Source organism: Narcine bancroftii, chromosome 10 (genome assembly GCF_036971445.1).
Source record: "Narcine bancroftii isolate sNarBan1 chromosome 10, sNarBan1.hap1, whole genome shotgun sequence".
Classification (NCBI taxonomy): Eukaryota; Metazoa; Chordata; class Chondrichthyes; order Torpediniformes; family Narcinidae; genus Narcine; species Narcine bancroftii.
The window spans coordinates 12,696,542-12,723,826 of record NC_091478.1 but is presented as its reverse complement, the minus strand read 5'-3'; the positions used below and the strand labels follow the sequence as shown (position 1 = coordinate 12,723,826).

Sequence of the window (27,285 nt, the reverse complement as noted above, 5' to 3'; positions counted from 1 at the left end):
GAAATAAAATATGCTGGAAATCCAGAATAATGGAAAGCACAATGTTATTGCAAACAAATTGGTTTGTACCTGGACACAAAAATGTAATTTTGCCTTCCAATTTTCTTCATCTTGAAGATAAATCATTCTGGTATCTTTGGACGTATTGGATCATGAAACATTGCTGAGTATCAAAATAATGCTCACTGAGGTTTGATCCAAATGTGCTTCTAAAATAATAAAACATCCCTATAAAATGTAAATAGTGCCTCTTTAGTCATGTAGGCAGATTTTCTAACGACAAAGGGAAGAGTAAATAATCCAAATGCTCACAATTATTTCTCAGTTGGTAATGTGTTATTTTTCAATGTGTCAGGTCACTTGTCTGAGTGCTCCTGGTACTATATAACCCAGTACTACCTGTCGCATGGTTGGGTGGTAGACAACTAAACCGGCTCCCCCACTAGGCTTGCCTGGTGCAGAAGATGGCTAGACACCCTTCAGGATGAAAAACAAGACCTGTCAGTGGGCGGATGAACCTTCTCGTCGGGTCAACGGCCATCTAGTGAACACGTGCCGTGAAGCACAGAAAGGGCATCCCTTGTTTCGAAGCTTGGTCTGGCCATTCGCTGCAACAGAACTTCCCCCAGCCACCTTGGACCTCACCATGCTGTTGGACCCGGGAGGGGATGTCGACAGGGTGGGTCTGGACCTGTGCAACCCCCTACTCACCTAAATCCATTCACACACACGCTGTTTCTTTCTGAGGAGTTGGGTATCCTCATATCAAACCCCACAAACTGACTGAAAGGATCCATCATTGCCGCACAATAAGACTTATCAATTAGATACAGATAAATGGAGTTAGGGGAAATATATTGGCATGGATTGAGGATTGGTTAACTGACAGAAGGTAGAGAGTCAGGACAAATGGGTGTTTTTCTGATTGGGAGACAGTGGTAAGTGGGGGGCCGCAGGGGTCGGTGCTGGGCCCACAGCTGTTCACCATTAACATTGATGATGTGGAAGAGGGGACAGAGTGTAGCGTAGCCAAGTTTGCGGATGATACTAAATTAAGTGGAAAAGCAAATAGTACAGAGGGTGTGGAGAGGCTGCAGAAGAATATAGTTTGGTGACTGCGCAAAGGTCTGGCAGATGGAAAACAACATTAGTAAATGCGAGGTCATCCACTTTGGTTGGAAAAATAGAAGAACAGATTATTTAAATGTTTTTAAAAATTGCAGCATGTTGTAGTGCAGAAGGATTTGGGAGGGTTTGTGCATGAATCGCAAAATGTTGGGTTGCAGGTGCAACAGATTATTAAGAAGGCAAATGGAATGTTGTCCTTCATCACCAGACAAATTGAATTCAAAAGTGCAGGGAGGTCAAGATGCAACTCTACAAGGTACTGGTGAGGCTGCACCTGGAGTACTGTGTACAGTTCTGGTCTCTGTACTTGAGGAAGGATATACTGGTCTTGGAGGCAGTCCAGAGGAAGTTCACCAGGTTGATCCTGGAGATGAGGGGGTTGACCTACAAGGTCAACCTACTAAATCGTCTGGGATTATACTCACGCAAATTCAGAAGATTGAGAGGAGATCTGAAATAGAAGTATATAAAATTATGAAAGGGTTAGGTAAGATAAAGGCAGGAAAATTGTTTTCACTGATAGGTGAGACCAGAACTAAGGGACACAGCCTCAAGATTCAGGGGAGTAAATTTAAGATGGAGATGAGGAAAAACTGTTTTTCCCAGAGAGTAGTGAATCTGTGGAATTCTCTGCCCAGGGAAGCAGTTGAGATTACTTCATTAAACATATTTAAGGTTCAGTTAGATAGATTTTTACATATAAAAGAATTAAGGGACATGGGGAAAAGGCAGATAGGTGGAGTTAAGTCATTGATCAGATCAGCCATGATTTTATTGAACAGGCTTGACGGGCTGCATAGCCAACTTCTGCTCCTATTTCTTATGTTGTTATGGGATGGATAGCCAGAAGAAGAATTTAACATCTCTATGTTCAAATATATTATGTACTTTTTGGCTGTTTTAAGAAGGTAGAATGGAAGTTTTCATCCCTTACATTTTCTTAGTGGGTGTTTTGAACAGCATTTTCTAGTTTAGCCTGTTGCCTGTATTGCATTCCCTCCCATTGAGTATCTAATTGCATTTTGTCTAAAATCCATATAAACATTATCAGCGCTTGAGAATTGTTCACAGTGTGCATAGTTTAGATTTTGCAAACAGTGTACAACTATCTCAGCATTTTCTCAGTTTAAGATACTGACTTAAACATAACAAATAACAGTGCTCAGAAGGTGTCATGAATTTACTCCCTTGTCTGCAGGTCGGTGGGACTAGCCAAAGAAAAATGGTTCTGCACAGACTAGAAGGGCCAAAGAGGACTGTTTCTGTGCTGTAATGTTCTATGGTTCATATTCAGCCAGTGTAGCAATGGAGTGGTTAAGTTTGCCTTCAGGCACATGAACTACAGAGGAACGGATGGGAAAGATCCCGTTTCTGATAGCCATAATTTCTAGGAAAACAACGGGTGAAAATCTTGTCAAATGGTTATTCACCCATGGTCGTCATGGGTGAATACCTGGAAATATTTCCCTGGCATTTGAGTCAATAATGTCATTTGGGGAAGGAAAATTCCAGTCAAAACATTGCACCCACCAATGTGCCTAACAGAGCTGTCGAATGAGGAACACTCCCACCATACCATCTCCAGCCACAAGCACATACGCATGGATACCACACTTTATCTAGCTCTCACCACTAATCTGCACCCACCAGGGTATAAACCCCACAATAACCCCACCGCCCCCCCCCCCCCCCCGGACTCTCACCTACTCACAAAACTCCCTTCACCAACACAACCTAGTGGAGGAACACATACTTCAAATTCTAACCAACCCAACCCGGAGCCTAACCCAAACATTCCCACGCCGCTCTATACCTAATCCCGCCCCAAACACTACCCAACCCAGTCTAACATGGCCCCAGTACTAACACACCAGATGGCACGATGACAATTTGAAGAGTCAGCTCCTGGTCTAGAGGCAGTTGGGCGACCCTTGTTCTGGTGGTTTGCAAGGAGAAGACACTAGCTGAGGCATCCTGAGGATCATCCCAAACCGAACCCTAACTCGGACCACATACCTACCCTAAAACCTAAGCCTAACCTGAGCCCCAAATCTAACTCTAACCCAAAATTTAATCATATACGTAAACCTAAACCTACCCTGAACCCCACACCTTACCCAGGCGAGAACCCTAACTTGAACCGTACACCTAACCTAACCATCAAGAACAATTAGTGGTAGATAATAAATGAAGCACGCAATATGAACAATTAATTATTTTTTTTAATTCTGGAGTTCTATAAGGTTGCTCAATTATAGTAGTAGCAAATACCAGAGGGTGGTTGTACAAAGTGAAGGGAGGAATATTTAGGGGGACATCAGGAGTAAATTTTTTACATAGAGTTAGAGGTGCCTGGAATGCATTGTCAGGGGAGGCTGGAACAAAATGGACATTGAAGAGACTCTTTAGACAGGAAGATGGATAAAATAAAAATAGAGGGTTATGAGGTAGGGAGGGTTTATTTGTTTTTGGTAGGTATATATGGGTCGGCATAACATTGTGGGCTGAAGGGCCATAATGTTCAATATGTGATGAATATGACTCCAAACTGTGGCATAAACCAGTTGCTCCCCAGTAAGATCTACTGCAGACATTCTCCTTGAAATCCAGCCTCCCATAGAAGGATGAACAGATGATAAACAAGGACAAGCTGGAGGGCTGCTGTGGGTGTGTGTGTGTGTGTGTGTGATGGAATGGTTCTCAGGTGGATGAGAGGATTCAGAGAACTGTTCACCTACCTGTATGTCAGTGAAGGGCTGTGTGTGAGATGTGTCGCTTCAGTAAAAATGTACAGAACTAAACTTGTTATGAGCAGTATGTACAACCTTAACCCCTATCCTGGTCAGGAAAGCCAATGCCTGAAGCAGTCAAGCCCCATTGGTCAGGAAACTTTATGCACTGATAACTTTTAGCATGAAACTCTTTTTTCCACCATCTTTCAAGTTTCCAGTCTACTTTTGAGTCAATGATGTCACCAATGCTCTCTAATTAAAGATGAGCTATCATTCCCTTGTCACCACTATCATTCCCTTTGTCCAGGGAGCATTGTTTGGCATGAGCTTTGAATGGACTGCAGGCTTTCCCGAGGTGAAGAGGGCATCTGACTGCAGTTCCATCATTTTGCCAGTGGCACATATTGGCCAATTGGCAATGATGGCATCATAAATGCTTTCACCCTGAGAGGGGCTGACAGATTCCTGCTTCATGGAGCCAGGCAACTCTCCAGATAGTTCCCCAGTAATCCCAAAATTCACTTGGAGGTAAAATTGCTGGCCAGCTACAACTCCCAGTAGGCCTAATTAAAAACTGGTGCCTCAAAACACGAGGACAGTGTTGAGTGGAAAGATTATTGACCTGAAATGTTAACCCTATTTCTCCCTCCACAGATGCCACATGACCGGCTGAGAATTTCCTGGATTTTATGTTCTTGTATCCATAGTCTTTTGCTGTAGAAGAAACCTTGATAACTCCACATTTTAAAGTGATTCCTATTTTTACAATGGTCATTGGGTATGGTGGCCTTTATGAATCAAAGCATAGGATCTAGGAGTTGGGAAGTGATGTTGAAACTATTCAAGGTATCGGTGAGGCCAAACTTAGAATACTGTGTACAGTTCTGGTCACCAAATTATAGGGGGGTTATCAATAAGATAGAGAGGGTGCAGAGGAGATTCTGGATTACAGAATCTAGATTACAAAGGAAGATTGAATAGATTAGGTCTTTATTCATTGGAGCGTAGAAGGTTGAGGGGGGATTTGATAGAGGTATTTAAAATTATAGGCGGGATAGATAGAGTAGATGTGAATAGGCTCTTTCCCTTGAGAGTAGGTGAGATTCAAACAAGAGTTATGGGCCAAAAGTTTAGAAGTAACATGAGGGGGAACTTCTTCACTCAGAGAGTAGTGGCTGAGTGGAATGAGCTTCCGGAGGAGATGGTCGCAGCAAAGTCAATTTTATCACTTAAGGAAAGGTTGGATAGCTGTATGGATGGGAGGGGATTGGAGGGTTTTGGGCAAAGTACAGGTAGGTGGGACTAGAGAAGATCACTTAGATTGGTACGGACTAGAAGGGCTGAGATGGCCTGTTTCCATACTGTGATTTGGTTATATTCAGATTGTGTCAAAAGTTGTTTATTTTGCTTGACATCCTTCCCTGAAATTTATTTAATGAACAATTTCCTGGTTTCTTGTGCTTATAGGTTAATTTAGCTTATGCTTATGAAACAAAGGATGCACTGTGCTTAGTTCTGACCTTAATGAATGGAGGTGACTTGAAGTTCCACATCTACAATATGGGAAATCCAGGATTTGATGAAGACCGGGCAGTATTTTATGCAGCTGAAATCTGTTGTGGCCTGGGAGATCTTCACAAGGAAAATATAGTTTACAGGTGAGAGGAATTACTCACTTCTTCCAATATTCATTAAATTATAGGAAGATAATGCACAGAAACAGGCCCTTTGGCCACTGAGTCCATGCTGAACATCAAGCACTTATTTTTGCACATCCTATTCTAATTCATTTGTCCCACATTTCAATCAGTTTTTCCCACTTCCAACCATTCCTCAAAATAGTCAGGGCAATTGATAGTAAAAACACAGAAATGCTGGAGGAACTGAGCAGGTCTCACAGTGTTCATAAGAGGTAAAGATAATGAACCAGTGTTTCAGGCCTGTTCCTTCAGGCTCAGGCTCGAAACGTCGGTTATATATCTTTACCTCCTCTGGATGCTACGAGACCTGCTGAGCTCCTCCAGCATTTCTTTGTTTTTATGGCAGACTTTCCTGTTTTGGGATGCTGATCTTAAAACTTTTCTATCACATACCATTTTTTAGATATAAAGTTTTTTTGTGATTTCTTGTCATATTTTTAATGAGCTTCAAACATACGAAACTATGAAGTGCAACATTTTTTCTTCAATCACACTTTTCCGCCAATCTCGGTGCAGTCACGGAACATGGTTGAAGGTTTCACCAGGACATTGCAACCATAGAAAAGCGGTATCAGGGTGGCCTGAATCCATTAATGCTGGCCAACTATTGGTCACTGACATGAGAGGCATCAGATGCTGAGTACATTCAAAAATCAGCAACAAAGCATTTTAATGTCAGTTGAATTAATCGTTATCTGATTCAACCTCCTACGTGATAAAGGTCAAGGTTCCATTCTTGTCACTGTAATACCATGTTTAGAATGCAACATACATGAAATCCTTTAACTTTTGTCTATCGTAAGGCAGACAGAGAGTCGCCACTTTGTCCAGTGCCCCTCACAGAAACCTACAGCACCTGGTGTCCCCGGGCGCTCTCCCCTCCAAGTACTGACCAGGCCTGAGCCTGCTTAGCTTCCAAAATCAGACAATCCCAGGAGTATCCAGGCTATTAGGTGCTGTTTGATACACCAAATCTGATATGATCTTTGCGTTCAGCTTGAAGTTGTCCATCATAATCCCCATTTTTTTTTCAGGAAGAAACCCTTTGGAAAAAAATTGTTGTCCAGCGTCACCAGGGCTGTACTTCTGTAATACTCCCCTTTTCAGGATGCGTCCCTGTGCATTCCAAGTACTCATTGGCAAATCACATATGCAGCAAATCCCGACTCACGCTGAGTTTTGTTTCCCATTCAGGAATCTGCAGTCAGGGCATCGTTTTACTCAAAATGCATGTTGTTCATTGACCCTGCCAAATAAGTACATTATCAGATTTAACTGAGATTGCTTAAAGCTACAGTACCCCAAAACATGCCTTCAAGGCCTCCTGGCACAATTGGATGACAGAAGTTCACGCTCCACTTATGTTGGACAGAGTCTCATTCAACTGCAGCTGGTTAAAGATAAAACAAGAAGAGGCAATCTTTTATTGTTTGAAACTCGCCATGCAGTGCACCGAGTTATCAACTTTTACCTGTTCAGGTGCTCATCTCTGGATCAGTCTGAGGAGTTGGGTGCACGCTGCCTTTTATAAGTCACCAGATGAGCCATCCAGATCATCAGAAAAGCGGCACATCGGGTAGAACCTTACAGCTCCACCTGACCTCTTGCGTTGTTTGTGTGCGGTTCACACTTATCCCCATGATCGCATGTGTTTCCTCCCACGTCAAAACCAAAGGTTAACAGGCCACCCTAAATTCTCCCTGCTGTGCAGGTGAATGGTTGACTCAGGGGTGAGTTGTTGGGAATAAAGTTGGGGGAAATGGGATTGCTCTGTGAATCAGCATGGACTCAACAGGCCAAATGACCACTTTACCGCGTCATATGAGAAATCAATATAAAATCGTTGTAACCCTCAAGTGCTCCTCCAGATTTTGTTTTCTCACTGTAGTCCTTCAATGCAGCTCGACCAACCACATTGCGGCCTGGTGCACATCACAAACATCTGCCTGAAAGTATCAATGTCTAAAGCTGTCATGCATCAGCTTGATTGCCCTACATTATACTTGAGAGGGTCCAGAGGAGGTTCACTAGAATGATCCCTGGAATGAATGGATTATCATACGAGGAGCATACTCGCTGGAGTTTGGAAGAATGAGGAGAGGGATCTCATTGAAACATTGAAAACTGAAAGGACTGGATAGAGGGGATGTGGAAAAGTTGTTTCTTTAGATGAGGGAGTCTGGGACCAGAGGGCATAGCCTCAGATTACAAAAATGTCTCTTTAGAACAAAGATGAGGAGGAATTTATTTATCCAGAGGGTGGCGAATCTATGGAATTCATTACCGTGGATGGCTGTGGAGGCCGAGTCATGGGCAATATTTAAGACAGAGGTAGATAGGTTCTTGATTAGGAAGGGAATCAAGGGTTAAAGGTAGAAGCAAGAGAATGGGGTGAAAAGAATAGGAAATCAGCCATGATAAAATGGTGGGACAGACTTGAAGGACCGATTGGCCTCATTTCACTCTTAATGATTCCAACTCGGAAATGTCCAGTCACTTTTACAGAGTGATCTGAAATGACTCTGAAATGTGCTGTGTCCCATTTTGCCCTGTCCACCGTTTATTTTCCGCTCGACGTACCTTCCAAGCCTGTGTACTCGAATAGGAGGACCGCTTGCAAGATGTCAGCTCCTGTTTCCTGACTGCACATCAACCAGCACCTTCATTACATTAGAACTAATGGTAAAATGAAGTGGCAGGCAGCAATCCATCTCACCCATCCGGAAGAATATACGCACAGAAATCACAGATGGAGCATTATCTTTACAACTCTTCCTCATCCACACACACACTCTGTGAAGCTTATCTGTCACTAAACATCACTTTATTGATAGCAGCAAAACAGGTATACTAGGTAGGTAATATGACATTGTGCTTTGAAATTTGCAAAGCCAATCATGCCCGAATGTACGTCTTTTAGCAACTAATTTCAGGAATACAGGTTGTACCTCTTTAATCCGGTGATATTGGGACCTAGCCATTGCTGGACCACAGAAAATGCCAGAAAACAGAAATTGACCCCTAACTAAATAAAAACACGAGCCCCATCTTCTGCTCCTCTTGGATGCCCTCCAGAAGGGATAAAATACAGCTGAATAACAGGACTGTATCACCAAAACACTTGGTTGCAGGATAAACAGAGTTTGGAGCATTAGCGCTGCTTGCAGCACTGCCCTGGCGCCAGATCCACAAACTAATGGCAGCAGATTCAAAACGTGGCAGACCGCAGGGTGCCAGATTAGAGAGGTACAACCTGTATTTGGTCGCTGTTCCAAAACAGCTATGGGATAGACACAAATAGATAAGTTACCTGGATCCGTGCTTTTAACCTGCGTGGCTCCAGGTTGAATTACTGCAGCTTAAAAGGATCTTAGCCATGCTTTGAGTTCTACTTCCAGCTGTTGCTGTTATATATGCACTGAGCACAGGGTGGAAAAGCTTACAGGCTGCAAATGCTTAATTAGCAGACCCCTGAAAGCCCCTTTGATGTTTAGTGAGCGTCGAAGCCAGCAGTGCGAGAGAGCTCCCATACGGAATAGGACATAAAACTATTCAGTCGGGCGGGCACTTTGGTCGATCATTTCCAAGCCAACCATTAGGAACCCATCCATTCTAATCCCACTTACCCAGACTTTGTCCTTGATGAATCAACTGTTCATTCAGATACTTCCCAATTGTCAAAGCATCTGCCTCTACCAGCCTCTCTGGTCTTCAGTAACCTCCCTAGCCCTTACCATAGATGTTTTTTTTAAAAATTTAAGCATACAGCACGGTAACGGGCCATTTCAGCCCACATATCTGTGCCGTCAAATTTACACCCCTACACCCCCCCCCCCCAGTACTTTTTGAACAGTGAGAGGAAACCGGAGTCCCCGGGGAAAAGCCACGCAGACACAGGAGAAGGTGCCAACTCCTTAAAGGCAGTGCAGGACTCAAACCCCAGGTCCGGTCGATCACAGGCGCTGTAAAGGCGTTGCACTAATCGCTACGCCAAACATGCCGCCAACCTGCGCCTTCTCGTTTTGCCCAAGAACCATCACTTCCCATTCTGCTTATTCTGGATTTTCTGTTTCACCAGGGATGCAGCCTGACACGCGAGTATTTCCATTAGTTCAGGTTTTTATGGACTGATTTCCAACAACTGAAGTGTTTGACATCTGTAGATATCTTTATTTTTATTGAGTGATTATTATGTGGTATTCAAGCTTTATCCACTGAGGTTAGGTGAGATAAAAACTAGAGGACATACATTAAGGGTGAAGGGAAATGTTTATAGGGAACATTAGGTTCAAAAGTTCCTTTTATTGTCAGATGATAATACATTAAAAATCTAATATGCATGATATACTTCACCATTAGTCTGCCATAAGGCAAACAAAGAACTTTTGCTAACAAGAGGAGAAAGAGAAGCAAAAGAGAGTCCTTTCAGAATCGCTGAGTGTCTGTGGATTCGTCTCGAGCGCTCCCTCATTCTCTGCATCCACACAAGCTGGCGCTCAAACCACAGGCAACCCGAGCTCCAGATCTGAGCCTCTGATACGATCAGGAGGTCTTCAGCACCTGAGGCCCTTTGGGAGCCCTTCTTGCCTTCTGCACCCTATTGAATCCCGGTTCCGAAAACCGGTTCCGAAAACTGGTTCCCATGAGCCAGTCTCCAGCAGCCTGTGGCCCGTGTGGGTCCTTTGACAGCAAGTGGCCAGCAGCCCGTGTGTGTCCTTCAACTACAGAGCAACTCGCTGGTCTGCTGCTGTGGTCACTGTCATCTATGCTTCGCCTTCTCAACGTGGAGAGGATATGCTGCCCGGTCGGTGCTGGTCCACTGCTACCCCAGAGTCTGCAACCCCTCGTGGTATGCTGCCCAGCACAGGCGCTGTCTGACCCGATGGTTGCAGGATTCAAAACACCGTCAGCTCCTTTAACAGACTGGTTACCACCAGATCGGAGTATCTGCATCTGGGCCAGGCAGTAGTTCTCTGCGGAGCAGCGCTGTATCTCTGCTCCCTGCACTCATTAATAGCAATGCTGCCATTTTTTTTAGTGGGAACTTCTTCACACAGGGAGTGTGGAACGAGCTGCCAGCTGAATTGGAAAATGCAGACTCAATTTTGACATTAAAGGAAAATTTGGGCAGGTACATGGATGGGATGGGCAAGGAAGGATATGGTGCAGATGCAGGTCAGTGGGACTAGGCAGAAAAAAAGTTTGGCACCGATTAGAAGAGCAGAAGGACCTGATTCTGTGCTGTAATGTTCTATGGTTCTGTGTATTAATGTGGACTGTAGGAAAGTAACAATTATTCAGCTAAAGTATGATTAACAGCAAATTCAATCTTTGAACTGACAAGGAGTTATTGTAATATGGAAAAGTTGCATTCAGCAGCCATGGTGTTCACCAATGTGCCACAGAGTTTGTGGCTCACCATGAAGTCACTGAACAGAACTGTCAAAGACTCATAGGGAAACTTAGGACAGACACACAATAGGATAAGGTTATCTTCTTGACTGCCCTTGCACAACTGACCTGCCTGTGGCCAAACATTTGGAGTGATTGTAAATAGGAAAGCTAGGGCAACTCAGAAGAACTAAATCTGCACAACACTGCTCTCATTTTTTTAAAAAATTGAGTTCTAAAACAATGGGCTGAAATCTTCCAGGCATCGTTGTTCCCTGAAGGTGGTGTAAAGAAGGTTGTAAAGAAAGCTTTTGGTATCTTAGCTTTTATAAATCAAAGTATTGTGTATAGGAGTTGGGATATCATGTTGAAATTGTTTAAGCTATTGGTACAGCCAAATTTGGATTATTGTGTGCCTTTCTGGGCACCCAACTCCAGGAAGGATATCAATAAGATTGAAAGAATGTACAGATTTACTAGAATGTTGCCAGGTCTTCATGGGTTGAGTTACAGGGAAAAATTGGACAGGTTAGGACTTAATATTCCTTGGAGCAAAGAAGAATGAAGGGAGATTTGATTGATGTTTGCAAGATTATGAGAGGTATAGATAGAGTGGATGCGAATATAGGCTTTTTCCACTTAGATTGGGGAAGATAAATACGAGAGGTCATGGTTTTAAGATGAAGGGGGAGTGACTCAGAGGATGGAGTGAGTATGGAATGAGCCCATCTGATGTGGTGAATGCAGGCTCGATCATGGGTTTTGAGAGTAAAATGGATGTGAGAGGATTATGGTATGGGAGCAGGTCAGTGGAACTAGGGAGATGATGGTCGGAACAGCCTGTTTTCTGTGCTGTAGTGTGCTATGGAATCGCTGACAATTCAGTACCTAGTGGTTGGCATGGAATCTAGTGATGGAGCGCCTATTTGTTGCAGTTCTCCAGGTGAGCTTCTGCTCAGCAGGAACTGTGAGGCGACTCTTCTCAGTGGAGAGGGATGGCTGAGAAAGTGAAGATGAAGTACAAGTTCACGTACAATTAATTGAATTTAGTTTAATATATTCAATTGTTTTATGTTTTAATCAAGTAGATTTTTTGAAGTTCAGTAAAATCCCTGTTATCTGGAATTCAAGCCATCAGCAGACTTCGGCAACCAGCAAAAAAAATCGTAGAAAATAAAAAGGTCAAAAATGTAGGTTTAAACTTGGTGCACGTCGCCGTAAGTTTGCCAATCGTGCAGCACGCAATCTCAAGCGACCAGAAAATTCACTTTGCAGCATCTACCAATCCCCATAGGTGCCAGATGTAGGGGTTTTGAAATGCGGACAGTCGGCAAATCTGGGAACCTTGGCTGGGCTGACGGGTTTTATTTCAGTCATCTGGTGCCCACTTCTTGTTTTGCCCACTATTCCTCTCCAATCAACCCAGCCCCCAAACACGGAGCGCCTTGGGTCTTGCTGCTCTGCTGTGCTTGCAATTGATGCAGACGGATATTGACGATGGATGTGGAGAAGGTCAGTCTGTAGTTGTCTCATGAATCAGCAGTAAGCATAAGTGGCCCACCATAAGTTCTGCCTCTCTGTTTTGAAGCTGAAAATCATTGCATCGTTGGACTGGATAGATGGGGGAAAAAGAACCTTTCATTTCGATAATAAATTACAGAAACCCATTTTTTTCTGAAGCTGTATGCTTCATGTGAACACAACGCATTGGCTTTCACTGGCAACTTACAAGTGTAATGTCTCTTTTTTGCCTATGGGAATGAAACAATTACCAGAATCCTAGCATCTCCTCCTACTTTTGTAAAATTTGCATGTATTTTGCGTTCTAAGAGTTTTTCTCATCCTCTGACCTTTCTCTATAAAATTCAACTTTAATTGTTCATTTATTTGATGCAGTCTACAGTGAGTAAAACACACAGCCTCCCAGTTGAGTTTCTCTTACTTGCTGCTCTGTTGTTCTGGAGTTCAGCAAGTCAAAAACAAAATCCTTTTGTGAAAACAATGCTTCAGCAAGAATGGGGAAATATTTATTTTGTCAGTATTTTAAACCAGTCACCTGGGACACAGAGCTTTGAAGTCATTTCCAACAGTCGTGTGTGAGCGCCCTTCTTTATCAGAATGGTACGGGTTCGGAACATAGGGACTGTCTCCAGTACATATTTTTCATACACATTTGTTTGGAGTCATGCGACATGAAACTTTGGCCGTTGTGCCTTTTCTGTGCTCACCCTGGGCTCTTCGATGTGGGGCTTGACTTTTTGTAAATTATATCAGTTCGTCAGCCACAAAAAAGTAATACATGAAGCAAAAAAAGTTTCTTCTTTTGGATTCTTTCAGGATTGAAGGGTGTCCGCTTAGAACAGAGATGCATAGGAATTTCTTCAGCCAGAGGTGGTACATCTGTGGACTTTGTTGTCACAGGCGGTTGTAGAGCGGCTGGGTCATTGGCTTATATAAGGCAGAAGTTGATAGGTTCTTGATTAGCCTGGGCATCAAAGGTTATGGCCAGACAGTGGGGCTGAGTGGGGAAAATGGATCAGCTCTTGATGAATTGTTGGGGCAGACTCAATGGGCTGAATGGCCTATTTCTGTTCGTATGTCTTATGGTCTGAAATGAAAATCCAGGTGAGAGACTTCCAAAAGCAAAAAGGTGTGCATGAGAATGATCAATTTGACAGATCTTAACAGGCAGTCAAAACTGCAACTTGCATGGATACCAAGAATGGACAGATCTAATGCATAACAAAAGCTTCACATGGCTCTCGATCTTCTCTCTCCAGCAGGCAACATGAACCATTGCCACCAAACAAGGAAATTTGGAGTGCATGAGCATACAAATGAAGAAGAAAATAAAAAGCAAGTCATCCTATACATTTGCAGAAATGTTCCCTCAGAAGGAACAGATTAGATATTAGATTCAAAACTTGTCAAAGAATAAATTTTGATACACGTCCAAAACTGCATTGGGACACATTCTGCTGGGCAGTACATGGTTCAGGATTCATTGCTCGTTTTATCATAGTTCAATACCAGCAAAACAGGCCTTTCAGTCCATCCAGCCTATCCTAACTCTCAAACAGCCATCTATGCCAATCTCATTTACTAACTTTAGCTTTCCTTGGTGATTCAGTTGCTCATCTGATACCACCCCTCAGCCAGTGCATTCAAGATCCTATCCACACTCTGGGCCAAAAAACTGTTGTTCAGATCCTCTTTAAACCTCTGCTCCTCTACTTAATCATTGCTCTGAAGTTGGAGGAAAAGAACTTGCTATCATTGCCCCTCATAATTTTGTAGGCATCAATCAGGTCCCCTTCACCGATCCAAAATCCCTTTATTCCTGAGCCGCAGCCCATTTGGGTAGAGGTTTCTCGTTCATTCACTGCCTCCTGGGTAAATTTGTTTGCCCTCATCCCGGTCTAGAATGTTAATCCCTAATTCTGAAATTGTGAACCTTGAAGCTAACCCAGCCAGATAGCCTGATAGCCACCGTCAAGCACCCTAAGAATGTTGTACACTTCATTAAAACTCCACTTGTTCTTCAAATGTCCAGAGACTGCAGGCTCATTTTGCTGATTCTTACCTCATATGACAAACTGGCCATCCCTGGAGCAAAACAGGGCCCCCACCCCCCAGGCATCACTCCTCACTCTGCTACCGTCAGGAAGGAGGTGCAGGAGCCTGAAGACAAGCACCCACATTTTCTTCGCCTCTGCCATCAGATTTCTGAATGGATAAAATTACAGACACCATCTCACTTTCTTGCATTTTGCACTAATTTATTTATTTTGAAACAAAATTCAGAGCAACGTTTGCTCAGTAATTCTGCCACAAAACAACAAATTTTGTGACATCTTCATGACAATTAATTCTGCATATTCTCCGTAAAAAGGCCTTAAGTAATTTGGCAAATCTTCCTGCAATAAAAGGCATTTGTTTCTCAATCAATTGTACCTACCAACTTTTGGTCTGCTACTACTGACGTACAAGGGAACTTTCAGCCAATCGATTCAATGCCACTTCTTAATGCAGTCCCATCAGTCTCCCCACTTATTTCTTTATAACCCCATTCTTCTTATAGTCCTCGCACACTGCCCCCTTTTTTTGTCTGTATTCATGACGAATTTGCGGTAGCCTGAAAACATATTGGGAAGTGAGAGGAAATCGGAGCCCCCCGGGGGAACCTCGTGCCATCATGGGGAGAATGTCGGAACTCCACACAGCACCAGAGACCAGATTGGATCCAGTTTACTGAAGCTGAACCACTGAGCTGCCCAAATTCACGCATGGTGATTTGTGTACAAGGAGATGCAGCTACTGCTCAGTATTAACAAGCTCTCAAAATTTAGAAAATAATCTTTTTTCTTGACCAGTGGACAAATTTACATTTTTCCATGTTATATGTCCTTGCCCTTTCACTACATGTTCTGAATCCTTCCTGCATTCATCTCTCAGCCTCCATTACCACTCTGTTTTGCAAAGTCATCAGATTGGATATGTTACCTTGATTCCTGCAGCCAAAGCTTTGATAAAGATAGCAAACAACACATTTGTCCCCCTATCTGTGTTCTTCAAATTAACCAATCCTAGTGTCGCTTCATAGGAGCCCTAATATTTTAATATTGTTTAATAATCTCTTGTGGGGTACCTTGTCCAAGTCTCTCTGAAAGGCCAAATACTATTAGTTATTTCTATTTTGCTGACTACAAAGTTTAAAAATCCCAGCAACTTTATCAAACGCATTTTCCTTTCATCAGGAATTGCCCATTTTGGTTATTGTCTTATATGTATTCTGGTACCAATTTCTTAATCGATTCTACCTTAATTATATACTATAGTTTCTTGTTCTCTCCTCCATCCTTTCTTAAATAACGGAGTTACAACAGAACCCTTGGTTACCATTCCAGAGTCTATGAAATTTTGGAAGATAAAAATTACTTCATCTACTATCTTCTTCTCACTCCTTGGGTTCAGGCCATCAAGTTCTCAGTTTCAGGGAAAGTTTAGGACAATAAAACCCACGGTATCCGGCACCTATGAGGATTAGTAGATGCCAGATAAGTGAATTTTCCAGTTGCTTCAGATTGTGTGCATTGGAACACCAATTTTGAACTTTCATATTTCTTTTACCTATTTACTTTCCGCGGTTTATTTTGCCGGTTGTTTGAGACTACTAGTTGCCTGAATTCCAGATAACAGGGATTTTACTGAATAGATTCCGTTTCTATTAAAATGCAAATATAAAGTGTGTAATATTTTCTGTTTGTTTCATTTATATTAGAGATCTAAAGCCTGAAAACATATTGTTAGATGATTATGGTAAGTATTGCAAATGTTTAACTCATAAGCATGGCATAGTTGAGTGAATATAAAGCCTTACAGAAATTTTGTTAGTTGCGTTCATAGATCAGTTATCAGTTGCGTTAAAACTTGTCCACTTATGTGACTGAGTAAGTTTGTAAAAGTGACTCAGCTCCAGATTTATTATAGCCAGTTTATTACATTTTAATTTAAAATATATATTTACTTAATCTGAATTAGTCACCTGCTAGAGACTCTTGATCCATATTCTATACTGTTTATATACATAATGTTGCCCAGATTTACATTTTGAATTATAGAATTTACAATATGATAGAATGCAACAATCGGCGTCTGAGCAGTTTTCATGGAACATTTTTTAATTTTAGATGTGCGGCATGGCAACAGGCCATTCCGATCCATGACCCCATGCCCCCCCAACACACAAACCCAGTACATTTTTGAAAGGTGATAGAGAGGGTGGCACAGTTGACATAGTGGTTAGCGTGACGCCTTTACAGTGCCAGCAATTGGGTCCAGACCAGGGTTCAAGTCCCGCACTGTCTATAAGCAGTTTGTATGTTCTCTCCGAGTCTGCGTGGGTTTTCTCTGGGGGGGAGGGGGTCCAGTTTCTTCCCACCAATTCAAAACATACCGGGGGTGTAGGGTAATGGGGTGTAAAATGGGCGCCACAGACTCATGGGCCGAAATGGCCTGTATCAGTGCTGTAAGTCTAAATTTAAATGTAAAAACTACAGACAGTGCCAGATTCAAACCTGGGTTGCTGGCGCAGTGTGATAGCATTGTACTAACCTTGCTGACCAAACTAGAATTTTGACCAATGGAAAGAGTTGACAGAGAATTCTCAGAAGGGATTTTGATAGTCTCTGGAACATAATGCCACAGTAACAAAGAATAAGATGGTAATTTAATATTATTCATTCTTATCCAAGAAAAATAGACGAAATGAGAAAGTGAGGACCAGAGTAACTACTTAGGAGACATTACATTAGACATTTCGAAAGCCATACTAATCAAAATATAGTCAATTGAGCAGTATCCATTTGACGTTAGTTATCTAAAGCATCACATTATACTGTGGTAAAATCCAAATTCACCATTCTGTGAACTATCAAGAGGTCCAATATGTAACTTTTTTAGTAGCTTCTAACATGTTACATGATGTAAAGTTTCTGTCTTATATGTGAATATATATGTCTTTTAAACTTAATCAAAATACATTGAAATCCATTGAATGGAAAATTGGGAGGTAAAGCCACAGGTGGTCTGTATTATAGAAGACATTTTGACTCATTGGTCATGATTGGAATTCCACTCATTAAACTCTAGGATATCCTGATTTCTGGGACTGTGCTTTATTTAGCCCGCACGCCGTTGCTAAAACAAATGCTTATGTTACAGTAACAAAGCTATAGAGATGTAAAAAGTATTTCAGTTACAATAATATTAACCATATATAACAAAAATAGAAGGCTACACAAGATGGGAGCCAGGCTCATCCCTGGCCCTTGGGTGCTGAGGTAGAACTCCAGATGCAGGGTTTGCACGTTCTCTCTTTGACTGCTTGGGTTTCCGCCCGCTGCTCTGCTTTTTCCAAAGGCGTGCTAGTTAGTTTACTGACAACTATAGGTTGATGCCAAAAAAAATTAATCAAATGAGAAGGTGTAAGAGAGAATAAGTTGTGGAAGTACAGTGGTGAGGGAAATGGGAATAGAACTAATGGGGCTACTCTGCTGGGAGCTGGCATGGAACAGGCAGACTGAATGGCTTCCTCATAGTAAGGAAAGTCTCTGGAATAGGAAAAGGAAATGACACGCAGTGTTTCCTGAATGTTCTTTATAAATAAAGTGGGGCAGGTGGAATATGGATGTTAACCAAGTAATCTTATTAATGGTATGGCCATTAGGTTCGCTGCTTTACACCTCGAGGAATGCAGGTTTGATCTGCAGGTGCAGACTGCAACTTCTGCCCATCACTCTGCATTTAAGCTGGCTGATCTGGCTTGCTCCCACTTCCCAAAGACGAGTTATTTGGCAACTATAAATTGTCCCTCAGGGTAGGTAAGTAGCAAAAGAATCAAAGAAGAGCTGATGGAGGATGCGAGGAAGAATAAAGTCGAAGAGCTACGGGGAAATCAGGAATGGTACTGATGACTGCCTTTAGCTAGCGTGGATTAGGGGCAAGAATGTCTTCCTGTGTTGTTGTAATTAGGAATTAACCCATGCCTGATGTTTGAATACCTTATTTACAGTTCTTTACAAATGACTTCCTTCATGTCAGAGAAATTAATTTTCTTTCTTATAAGCTACGTCAAATATAATTTCACAGGGGATGGGTAAACAATTGATAGTTTTTTTTCTGGCTTAGTAGGTAGCTCCAACTAAATCGAATTGTTTTGAAGAGAATTGCTTTGCAGCAACAATGTTTGTTATTTTATTTTTATCTTCTCTCTGAGGGTGCTTGCAATAAACCAATAATCAAATAAATAACATTCATTTGTGTCACTCTGTGTGTTATTCTTGCAGGTCACATTAGGATATCTGATCTGGGTTTAGCTGTGAAAATTCCTGAGGGGGAGACAATTCGTGGCAGGGTAGGAACGGTTGGATACATGGGTAAGGTCTTGCAATAAATGTGCACATTATGCCTTTCTCCTCTTTCCTTGTTGTAATTTTCATATTTAAACGTGTGATTGTGGTGGAACGTATGCCATGCCATGGCATACGAAGGATGGAGAGACATGATCGCCCGTGCCGAACGGCAAGGCACCTGAACGCATGAACGAGAGTGGATACTGATAATTTATCCTTTCTAAAAAAAGTTCTGTTTTAAAAAATTATAGTAATATATAAATGTAAAAGTAACACATAAGGATACAATCTGAAGTATTTTTTATATGTTGAGCTATTGATTCCCAACAGATTTTTTTTAAATCCTTCTGGTTAGGTCATTTAAATATGCAGATAATATTTTACCTTGGTAATGACTGGCAGGGGTTTACAAAAATTGATGCAAAATTATTTTCCAGCTGGGTGATTGTAATGTCTCCCTCTGTGTCTAACTATAATCTGTACTAACCTTCACACATAGTAAAGCTGAGTCATCAAGGAATGTGGGGCCGAATGGTTCAACTGGATGGAAATCTTTCTGCTCCTGAGTATAACATTTGAAAGAGAAAGTTACTTAAATTTAAAACTGAATTTCCTTATGCAGCAAATATTTTATAAGAATCCCAGAATGCACATTAATAAATGATACAGCCTTGCTTAGTGTTGGTGGCCATTTGTTTCTCGGCACCATTTGATGCATTTATATGGTGGATCAGCTCCTGCTAAAAATAAACTAAGTGAGTAGCAGTCTTAAACCTTGACTTCCATCATAGAACACCTTGACATCTATCATGTGCCTTTATTGACTTTAGCATGAAGGCATTGTGTAAAAGCTCCTAACAATTCATTGGTTGGTCTCTACATTTTCAGTTTTACTTTTCATTTTGTTATAATCTGAATTCATTAGAATAAGATAATTGCAGCAAATCATCTCTCTGCTCCCTTTAAAATGTGTAAGAAGTGCCCCTTCTTTCTCATTGTACTCTTCTTCTCCAGTATGACTTTAATTTATATGTCTCATAGAGACATATAAAATTCTGGCAGGACTGGACAGAGTGGATGCAGATGGGATGTTTCCAAGGATGGGAAAATCCAGAACCCGGGGCCATGGTTTGAGGATAATAGGCAAACCATTTAGGACCGAGATGAGGAGGAATTTCTTGACCCAGAGGGTGGTGAATCTGTGGAATTCATTGCCACAGAGGGGAGTAAAGGCAGGTTCATTAAATCTATTGAAGAGGGAATTAGATCTATTTCTTCAGTATAAGGGTATTAAAGGTTACGGAGAGAAGGCGGGGATGGGGTACTGGACGGGGTACTGAGCCATGATCTCGTTGAATGGCGGAGCAGGCTCAAAGGGTTGAATGACCTATTCCTGCTCCTATCTTCTTTGTTTCTATGTTTAATTTATTGCCCTGACCAACATAATATGACATTTCACAGTTTACTTTGAGGCACATCGCTCCAAATTATTCAACAGATTATTTCCAAATTTTGGGAATTAAAATTTTAGCTAAATATTTATTGCCGTTCTTGTAAGACATTAAATTCACAGTTAGCTATGTCAGATTCTCATTGCGACCAGACAAAAACTGAAGTAATACAAAAGGCAAAATGTTGTAGAGACTGGAAACGTAACAGAAAATGCTGGAAATATTAAATGATGAAACAGTTTCTACAAAACCAGAAGTTTCTTTCTTCAACCATGAGTTTCTGTTTTGTTATAATACTCTGGAAAGTTTATTAAAATAGTAAGTCTTTAGCGGTTATAGCATGAATACCTAAATATTTGTTGAGTTCTAATTTGTAGTTTTGTCATTGAACATAGAACATTTCAACACAGTACAGGCCCTTCTACCACAATGTTGTAAACCTACTCAACAATCTAAACCTTCCCTACCTCAACCCATAAACCCTATTTTTTCTTGCATCCATGTCCCTGCCTAAGAGTCTTTTAAATGTCCCTATTGTACCAGCCTCCACCACCCCCCTAGCGATGCATTCCAGACAGCCACTACTCTCTGTGCAGACAAATTACCCCTGACGTTGCCCCTATACTCTCCTCCCATCATCTTAAACAGCTGTCTTCTGGTATTTGCTACTGTTGCCCTGGGAAAAAGGTGTTGGCTGTCCAACCTATCTATGCCTCTCCTAATCTTAAAAGCCTCTATTAAATCCTATCTCATTCCTAGCTCTGTTAACCTTACCTCATAGGGCACATTCTCCAATCTCTATAAATCTCCTCTGCACCCATTCCAAAGTTTCCACAACCTTCCTGTAACTGGTGACCAGAACTGAACACAATGTTCCAAGTTTGATCTAACCAGAGTTTTATGGTACTGCTACATTATCTCACGGCTCTTGGAATCAATTGCCCAACTTACGAAAGCCAGCATACCATAAGTCGGTGCAACTACTTTGAGAGAGCTGTGGATTGGACCCCAGGTTCCCGCTATTCTTCCACTGTTAAGAATCCTGCCATTCACCATGTATTCCACCTTCAAGTTCCAAAATGTATCACTTCACACTTATCCAGATTTTATCCATCTACCACTTCTCCACCCAACTCTGCATCCTGTCTATCTTCGTGTAACCTATGACAACGTTCCAAGCTATTCACCACACCTCCAAACTTGGTGTCATCTGCAAACTTACTGACCCATCCATCCACTTCTTCACCCAGGTCATTTTTTTCAAAATCACTAGGAGAAAAAAAAACAAATCCCTGAGGAACTCCACCAATCACTGACCTTCAGGCCGAATATATTCCTCTACTACTACCCTCTGCTTTCTGCAGAGAAGCCAATTCTGAATCCACACAACCAAAGTTCCATGGATCCCATGCCTCATGGCTTTCTGAATGAGTCTACCATGGGAGGCCTTGTCAAATGCCTTACCAAAATCCATATACACATCATCTACTGCCCAGCTTTCATCAATTTCTTACGTCACTTCCTCAAAAAAAACTCAATTAGCCTCATGAGGCACAACCTTCCCCTCACAAAGCCACACTAACTATCCCTGAGAAGATTATTCTTCTCTTAATGCTTGTAAATCCTGTCCCTAAGAATCCTCTTCTATAGTTTGCCAACTACTGACATAAGACTTAATGGTCTTTAATTCCCAGGGTTCACTTTATTACCTTTTTTTTTACACAAGGGGACTGTATTTGCCATTCTCCAATCCTCCGGCATCTCTCCTGTAGCCATGGAGGAGGCAAAGATCATTGCCTCAGCAACACTTCCCTTGCTTCCTGTAGTAACCTCAGATATATCTCGTCCAGTCCAGTGGATTTAACCTCAATAATCTCCGGCACACAAGCCTGATTTTAATTTTTTTTTAATTAACAGGCCAATTTGGCCCTACAAGTCCGTCCTGCCTAATTTACACCCCATTAGCCTACACCCCCAGTACGTTTTGAAGGCTGGGAGGAAACCATAGCCACCAGAGAAACCCCACACAGACGGAGGAGAACATACAAACTCTTTACAGCCTGTTGATGAAAATAAATCAGGTTATTTGATTGCTACTCTGGTTGGATTTTGTTTTATTATGAATTTGAATTTAATGCCCTAAGTTCTGTTTCTCATTTGGAGTTCTGTGTTTTAGCACCAGAGGTACTAAATAACCGTCGATACACATTAAGTCCTGACCTTTGGGGTCTGGGGTGCTTAATCTTTGAAATGATTGCGGGGCAGTCTCCATTCAGAGGTCGGAAAGAGAAAGTCAAAAGGGAGGAGGTGGACAGAAGAGTGTTGGAAACAGAAGAAACCTACACTGACAAGTTTTCTGAAGAGGCAAAGTCCATCTGTAAGATGGTAAGGTCCAATAAATGTATCTTATACTTTAATGATCAACAAACTCTTCTTAAGGGCACTCGGATATCCAACACAAAAGTTTTGTGTTTCTTGTTTGGCTTGCAGTTAGGAAGTTACCATTTTGAGCAAATAGCTGTGCAAATAGTGACGTTTGTCCTGCAGTTAAACAAAGAAATTTGCAGACGCTGGGGTCGAGTGCAATGCATAAAGTTTTCAAGGTTTATGTTTATCTTATTGTCATGTAATTGTCTCAACAGAAAATGTGGAATTACACAGAATTTCCTTTCGTAAGGTAATTCCCCAGCGCCACTTACAGTTGAGAAGCTCACTCGCCATGACCTGCCGTGGACCTCTCCTGCACTTCATCCTCCACCGCACCCACCTGCTTAATTGCCAGTTCTTCACCTCCCTGATTCATGGTCCAGGCCTTAGGCCCGAAACTTTGGTTATCCTTTAGAGTACAACTTCGATTATCCGAAATGGTCAAGACCTGGCCTATGTCGGATAAACAGTTTTTATGGATAACTGGTCATTTTTTTAAAATCAGCCCAGAAGCAATAGCAAATCACTTGTAATGGTGTTTAAACAACCACTAACAACAAGGGAAGGCTTTTTAAGCATTAATATAGTGTTTAATTCACACCAAAAGAATGCTCACTACCACCAATAACCAACACCTCCTCATCAAGGTCCCCACTCCTGCCTGGGAGCCTGAAGTCCCCATTCCTGCCGGGAGCCCAACATCCCACTCCCCCAGGAGCCCGAGGTTCCCACTCTCTTTGATGACTCCGGGACAAGGGATTCTTCCGACTGCTTGCGGCTGGAAGTGAGTGGCGTGCAGTTTGAGAGGGAGCGCTGGAGAGAAAAGTCAATAGGGGAAGGTAAAGGAGAAATAGAAAGAGAGAGGGGAGGGAGTTACCTGAAACAAGGACAATTGTCATTCTAATTTCATGTCGAGTGATTTTTTTTTTTTCAACCTGTCAGGTCATTTCAGCTCTGATATCGGATAATCGGAGTTGTACATCCTGCAGAGTTTCTTCAGCTTTCTTGTGTATTGTGTCCATAGTTGTATTTGTGAACATCATTATGAATCCCTAGAGCAAAGGACCAAACAACAGAAACATGAGGATCACATGGAAATCATAGATTGAAACACATAAAGTCGGCAGATGCTGTGATTGCAGCAAGAACACACAAAAATACTGGAGGAACTCAGCCGGTCTTGCAGCGTTTTGAGCCTGAACCCTTCTTCAAGGTATAAGCAAAATACAGGAAAGCATCTAAATGAAGACTGAAGAATGATAGGGGGAGGAGCCCAGATCAACAAAAGGTGTTAAATGGATATGATAAGAGAAAAGGTGAGAATTGATTTTGGCTTTGTGAAAGGCGACAGAGGGAAGAGTGAGAGAGAGACAAAGCTGAGGGAAAGGTGATGGGGGAAAAGGCGAGAGAGGAGGGTGTTTAATGGATACTGGAGAAGTCAATATTAATGCTATCCAATTGGAGAGTGTCCAGAAGGAACATGAGGAGCTGTTCTTCTAATTTGCAGGTGGTCTCAGTCTGGCAGTGCATGAGACCATGGACAGACACGTCAGCAAGGGAATTATATGGGGAATTGAAATGGTGGCCACTGGGAGATCCACGCTATTGTGGCAAACAAAGGCGAGGTGCTCAACAAAGCAATCTCCCAGTTTTTCTGATGTAGAGGAGACCACAACAGGAGCATCGGATGCAAGTCTTTATTCACCTAAACGCTCTGGCATTATATTTCCTTTATATTGTCTCTAGCCACCCTCAAATGAATCTATACCATTCATTTCAATCACTCCTTGTTTAGGGAGTTCTATATTCTTACTTTTCTTTGGGTCAAGAGGATTCTTCCGAATTTCTCAAATAAAATTGCAGATGCTGGAAATCAGAAATAAAATCAGACCAAATGATCTCACACCCCAAACACCAACTCTGATTCTCTTTCCACAGGTGGTATTGAGTGTTTCCAACATTTTCCGTTTTTATTTCTTTTGGATTTCTCGGAAACTCCCTTATATTGATGACCGCTAGTTAAGCTCTTCCCTACAAGTGAAAACATCCTCTCTCCATCTATATGATCGAAGCCATGAATAGCTTTATAGAAGCTTCATTAGAGTGCTCCTCAGTCTTTGTTCAAGAGCAGAAAGACAAATTTCTCATCCTTTTCTGAAATATTTAATCATTCTACATCTTCTCTGCACCCTCAGCCGTGCCTCTATATTCTTTCAAGAATACAACCAAAATGTAATCAGTGATAAGTGGCCACTAACTTTTCAGCTCTTTCACTGTGAAAATAAATTCTAATGCTTAATTTGCTTTATGACGATACCTTTGCTAACCTTTTAGAGATCAGTGCATGTATTCTCCAAGATCCCTGTCACATAATTTACATCTATTGAAGATTTTTTGTCAATTATAAACTTAAATTTTGAATTAAATTTAGACATACTGCTTGGTAACAGGCCAGTTCAGCCCATGAGTCCGTGCTACCTAATTTTCACCCAATTAATCTGCATCCCTAGTACACCTCGAACGGTGGAGGAGACCGGAGCCTTCGGGGAAAACCCACGGGGAGAACGTACAAACTCCTTACAGGCAGCGTGGGATTTGAACCCCGGTGCTGTAAAGGTGCTGTGCTAACCGTGCAGCCCTATTTCCCCACATGCAGGTTAATTAAAAACTTCCTGAAACGCAGAAAGTTGGCTTTCAGCTACAGCACATACAAGCAAAGAAAATATTGCATGGGGATGGAGTCCAAAAGGAGGGGAATCTTGGAGAAACACTGTATGAGGCATATCTTGCATTTCTAAGGAAGGATGTATGTGCGATTGGCAGTGCAATAAACTTCATTTGATTGATTTTGGAAGAAAGAATTTTCTGAGCAAAGATGTTCTCTGGAGCTTTGAGGAATGAAAGGTGGTCTTGTTGAGATGTATAAGATGTGGGAGCTTAACTGGGTGGAAGCTTTGAGAATGTTTCCTTTGACACAAGACTCTAAACTCATAAGTATAGCTTTGGTGTAAAAATCTATGATGAATGGTCAGAAGGTTATACAGTTCTGCATATGTTTTAGATCATACCACAGAGGGAGTGCATTCATTGGACTGCTTCCAAGAATAGTGGGTTTGCTGTTTAAGCAGAGGTTGAGTAGATTAGATCTGCATGCTGTGGAGTTTAGGAAAACAGGATGAGATTAAATTGAAAATTACAAAGCTCTTGGAAGGTTCAACAGGCTGGTTGCTTGAAAGATGGTTTCTGGTTCATCACCGGAGGAAACGAGTTGCAGAACGAGTTGGATCTGAGATGACGAGAAATTTCTCCGCACAGAGGGTGGTGAATCTTTGGAATTCACTATGACTGGATGACTGTGGAGGCTCAGTCATTGAGTTCATTCAAAGCGGAGATCAATAGATTTCTGGATGTTAAGGGGATCAGGGGATTATACAGGAAAGAGGCATTGAGATGGGTCAGCCACAATCTTGTTAAGTGGCCGAGCAAATTCAAACGATTAAATATGTCAACGATGAGTTTATTTTTTTTTTACACATTGTACAATGTACATAGGCATCAAAATTCTTACTTGCTGCAGCCAAACAGGTACTTGTGAAGAAAAAGTAAAATAGCAAACTAATTGAATGAAATTAAAATGGACAATAAATACATACGGCTGTAGTGAACCGCGCCACTCCGTTATCAAACCAGCATCCGTAATTGCAGTTCCCCGCAGGATCAGGAGTTCCCGGGGTGGGGGGGGCACAAAGAACTCTGGGAGGCGCATGACTTCAGAGGTCGTCGGGTAGTTGTGATAGCGTGCCAATTGTAATTGTTTCAATTCCTTGAAGATTCCATTAAGCAGTTCTGTTGGTTCAACTCACAGACAACGTCTGTTATGCTTTATTCACTGCACTACTCACTACAAGGTTTTTAATAAATATTCACAGTATTCCTGATGCAAAACAAAAGTGACCTGCGTAGTGCAGCCAGTCCTTTTGTGGTGTCTACACCTATTTCTTACATTCTGATTCTCTGTTTCGGTTCCTCTGCTCTAACATGCTGTGGATGTTGAGGCGCTTTGTATATTTGTGGCTGACGGTTTTGATATCTGGACTGCAGGGTCCAGGACAAGAAATTGGACCAAAGGTGGAAGGGGTCATGATTTTTGAATGGTGGAAGAATGACTTCTTTCTGTTTGGTACCCCCAAACACCTGAGTTTCTCTGCCTCTCTACCTACATCAGAGTTAGCCTGAATGCGCCTGGGATTGTCTGATCTCAGAAACTAAGCAGGCACAGGACTGGTCAGTACTTGGAGGGGAGACTGCCTAGAACACCAGGTGCTGTAGTTTTCTGTAAGGGGTGCTAGACAAAATTGGTGACTCTCGACGAAAGTTAAAGAATTTCATGTATGTTACATTCTACATGTGCTATTACTATTAATGGAATCTTTACCATTAACAGAGTCTCATTTCTTCCCATCTGCTGAAGTTGTTTATCAGAATGAACATCCCTCTAACTTCTTTCTCTTTCACACCTGGCAGGGTGCTTGTGAGGAGGTGG

General features: G+C 41.9%; 1 protein-coding gene across 2 annotated transcripts in view; it reads left to right on the top strand.

Moving 5' to 3' along the window:
* The window catches only part of LOC138744175 (G protein-coupled receptor kinase 5-like), a 243,370-nt gene that overhangs the window by 201,171 nt on the left and 14,914 nt on the right, over positions 1-27,285 (top strand). For both annotated transcript variants that reach the window (XM_069899882.1, XM_069899883.1), the window contains exons 9-12: positions 5,328-5,518; positions 16,233-16,270; positions 18,799-18,888; positions 22,492-22,700. In XM_069899882.1, coding sequence (XP_069755983.1) covers positions 5,328-5,518; positions 16,233-16,270; positions 18,799-18,888; positions 22,492-22,700 — 528 coding nt within the window. The remainder of the gene's footprint in view (positions 1-5,327; positions 5,519-16,232; positions 16,271-18,798; positions 18,889-22,491; positions 22,701-27,285) is intronic.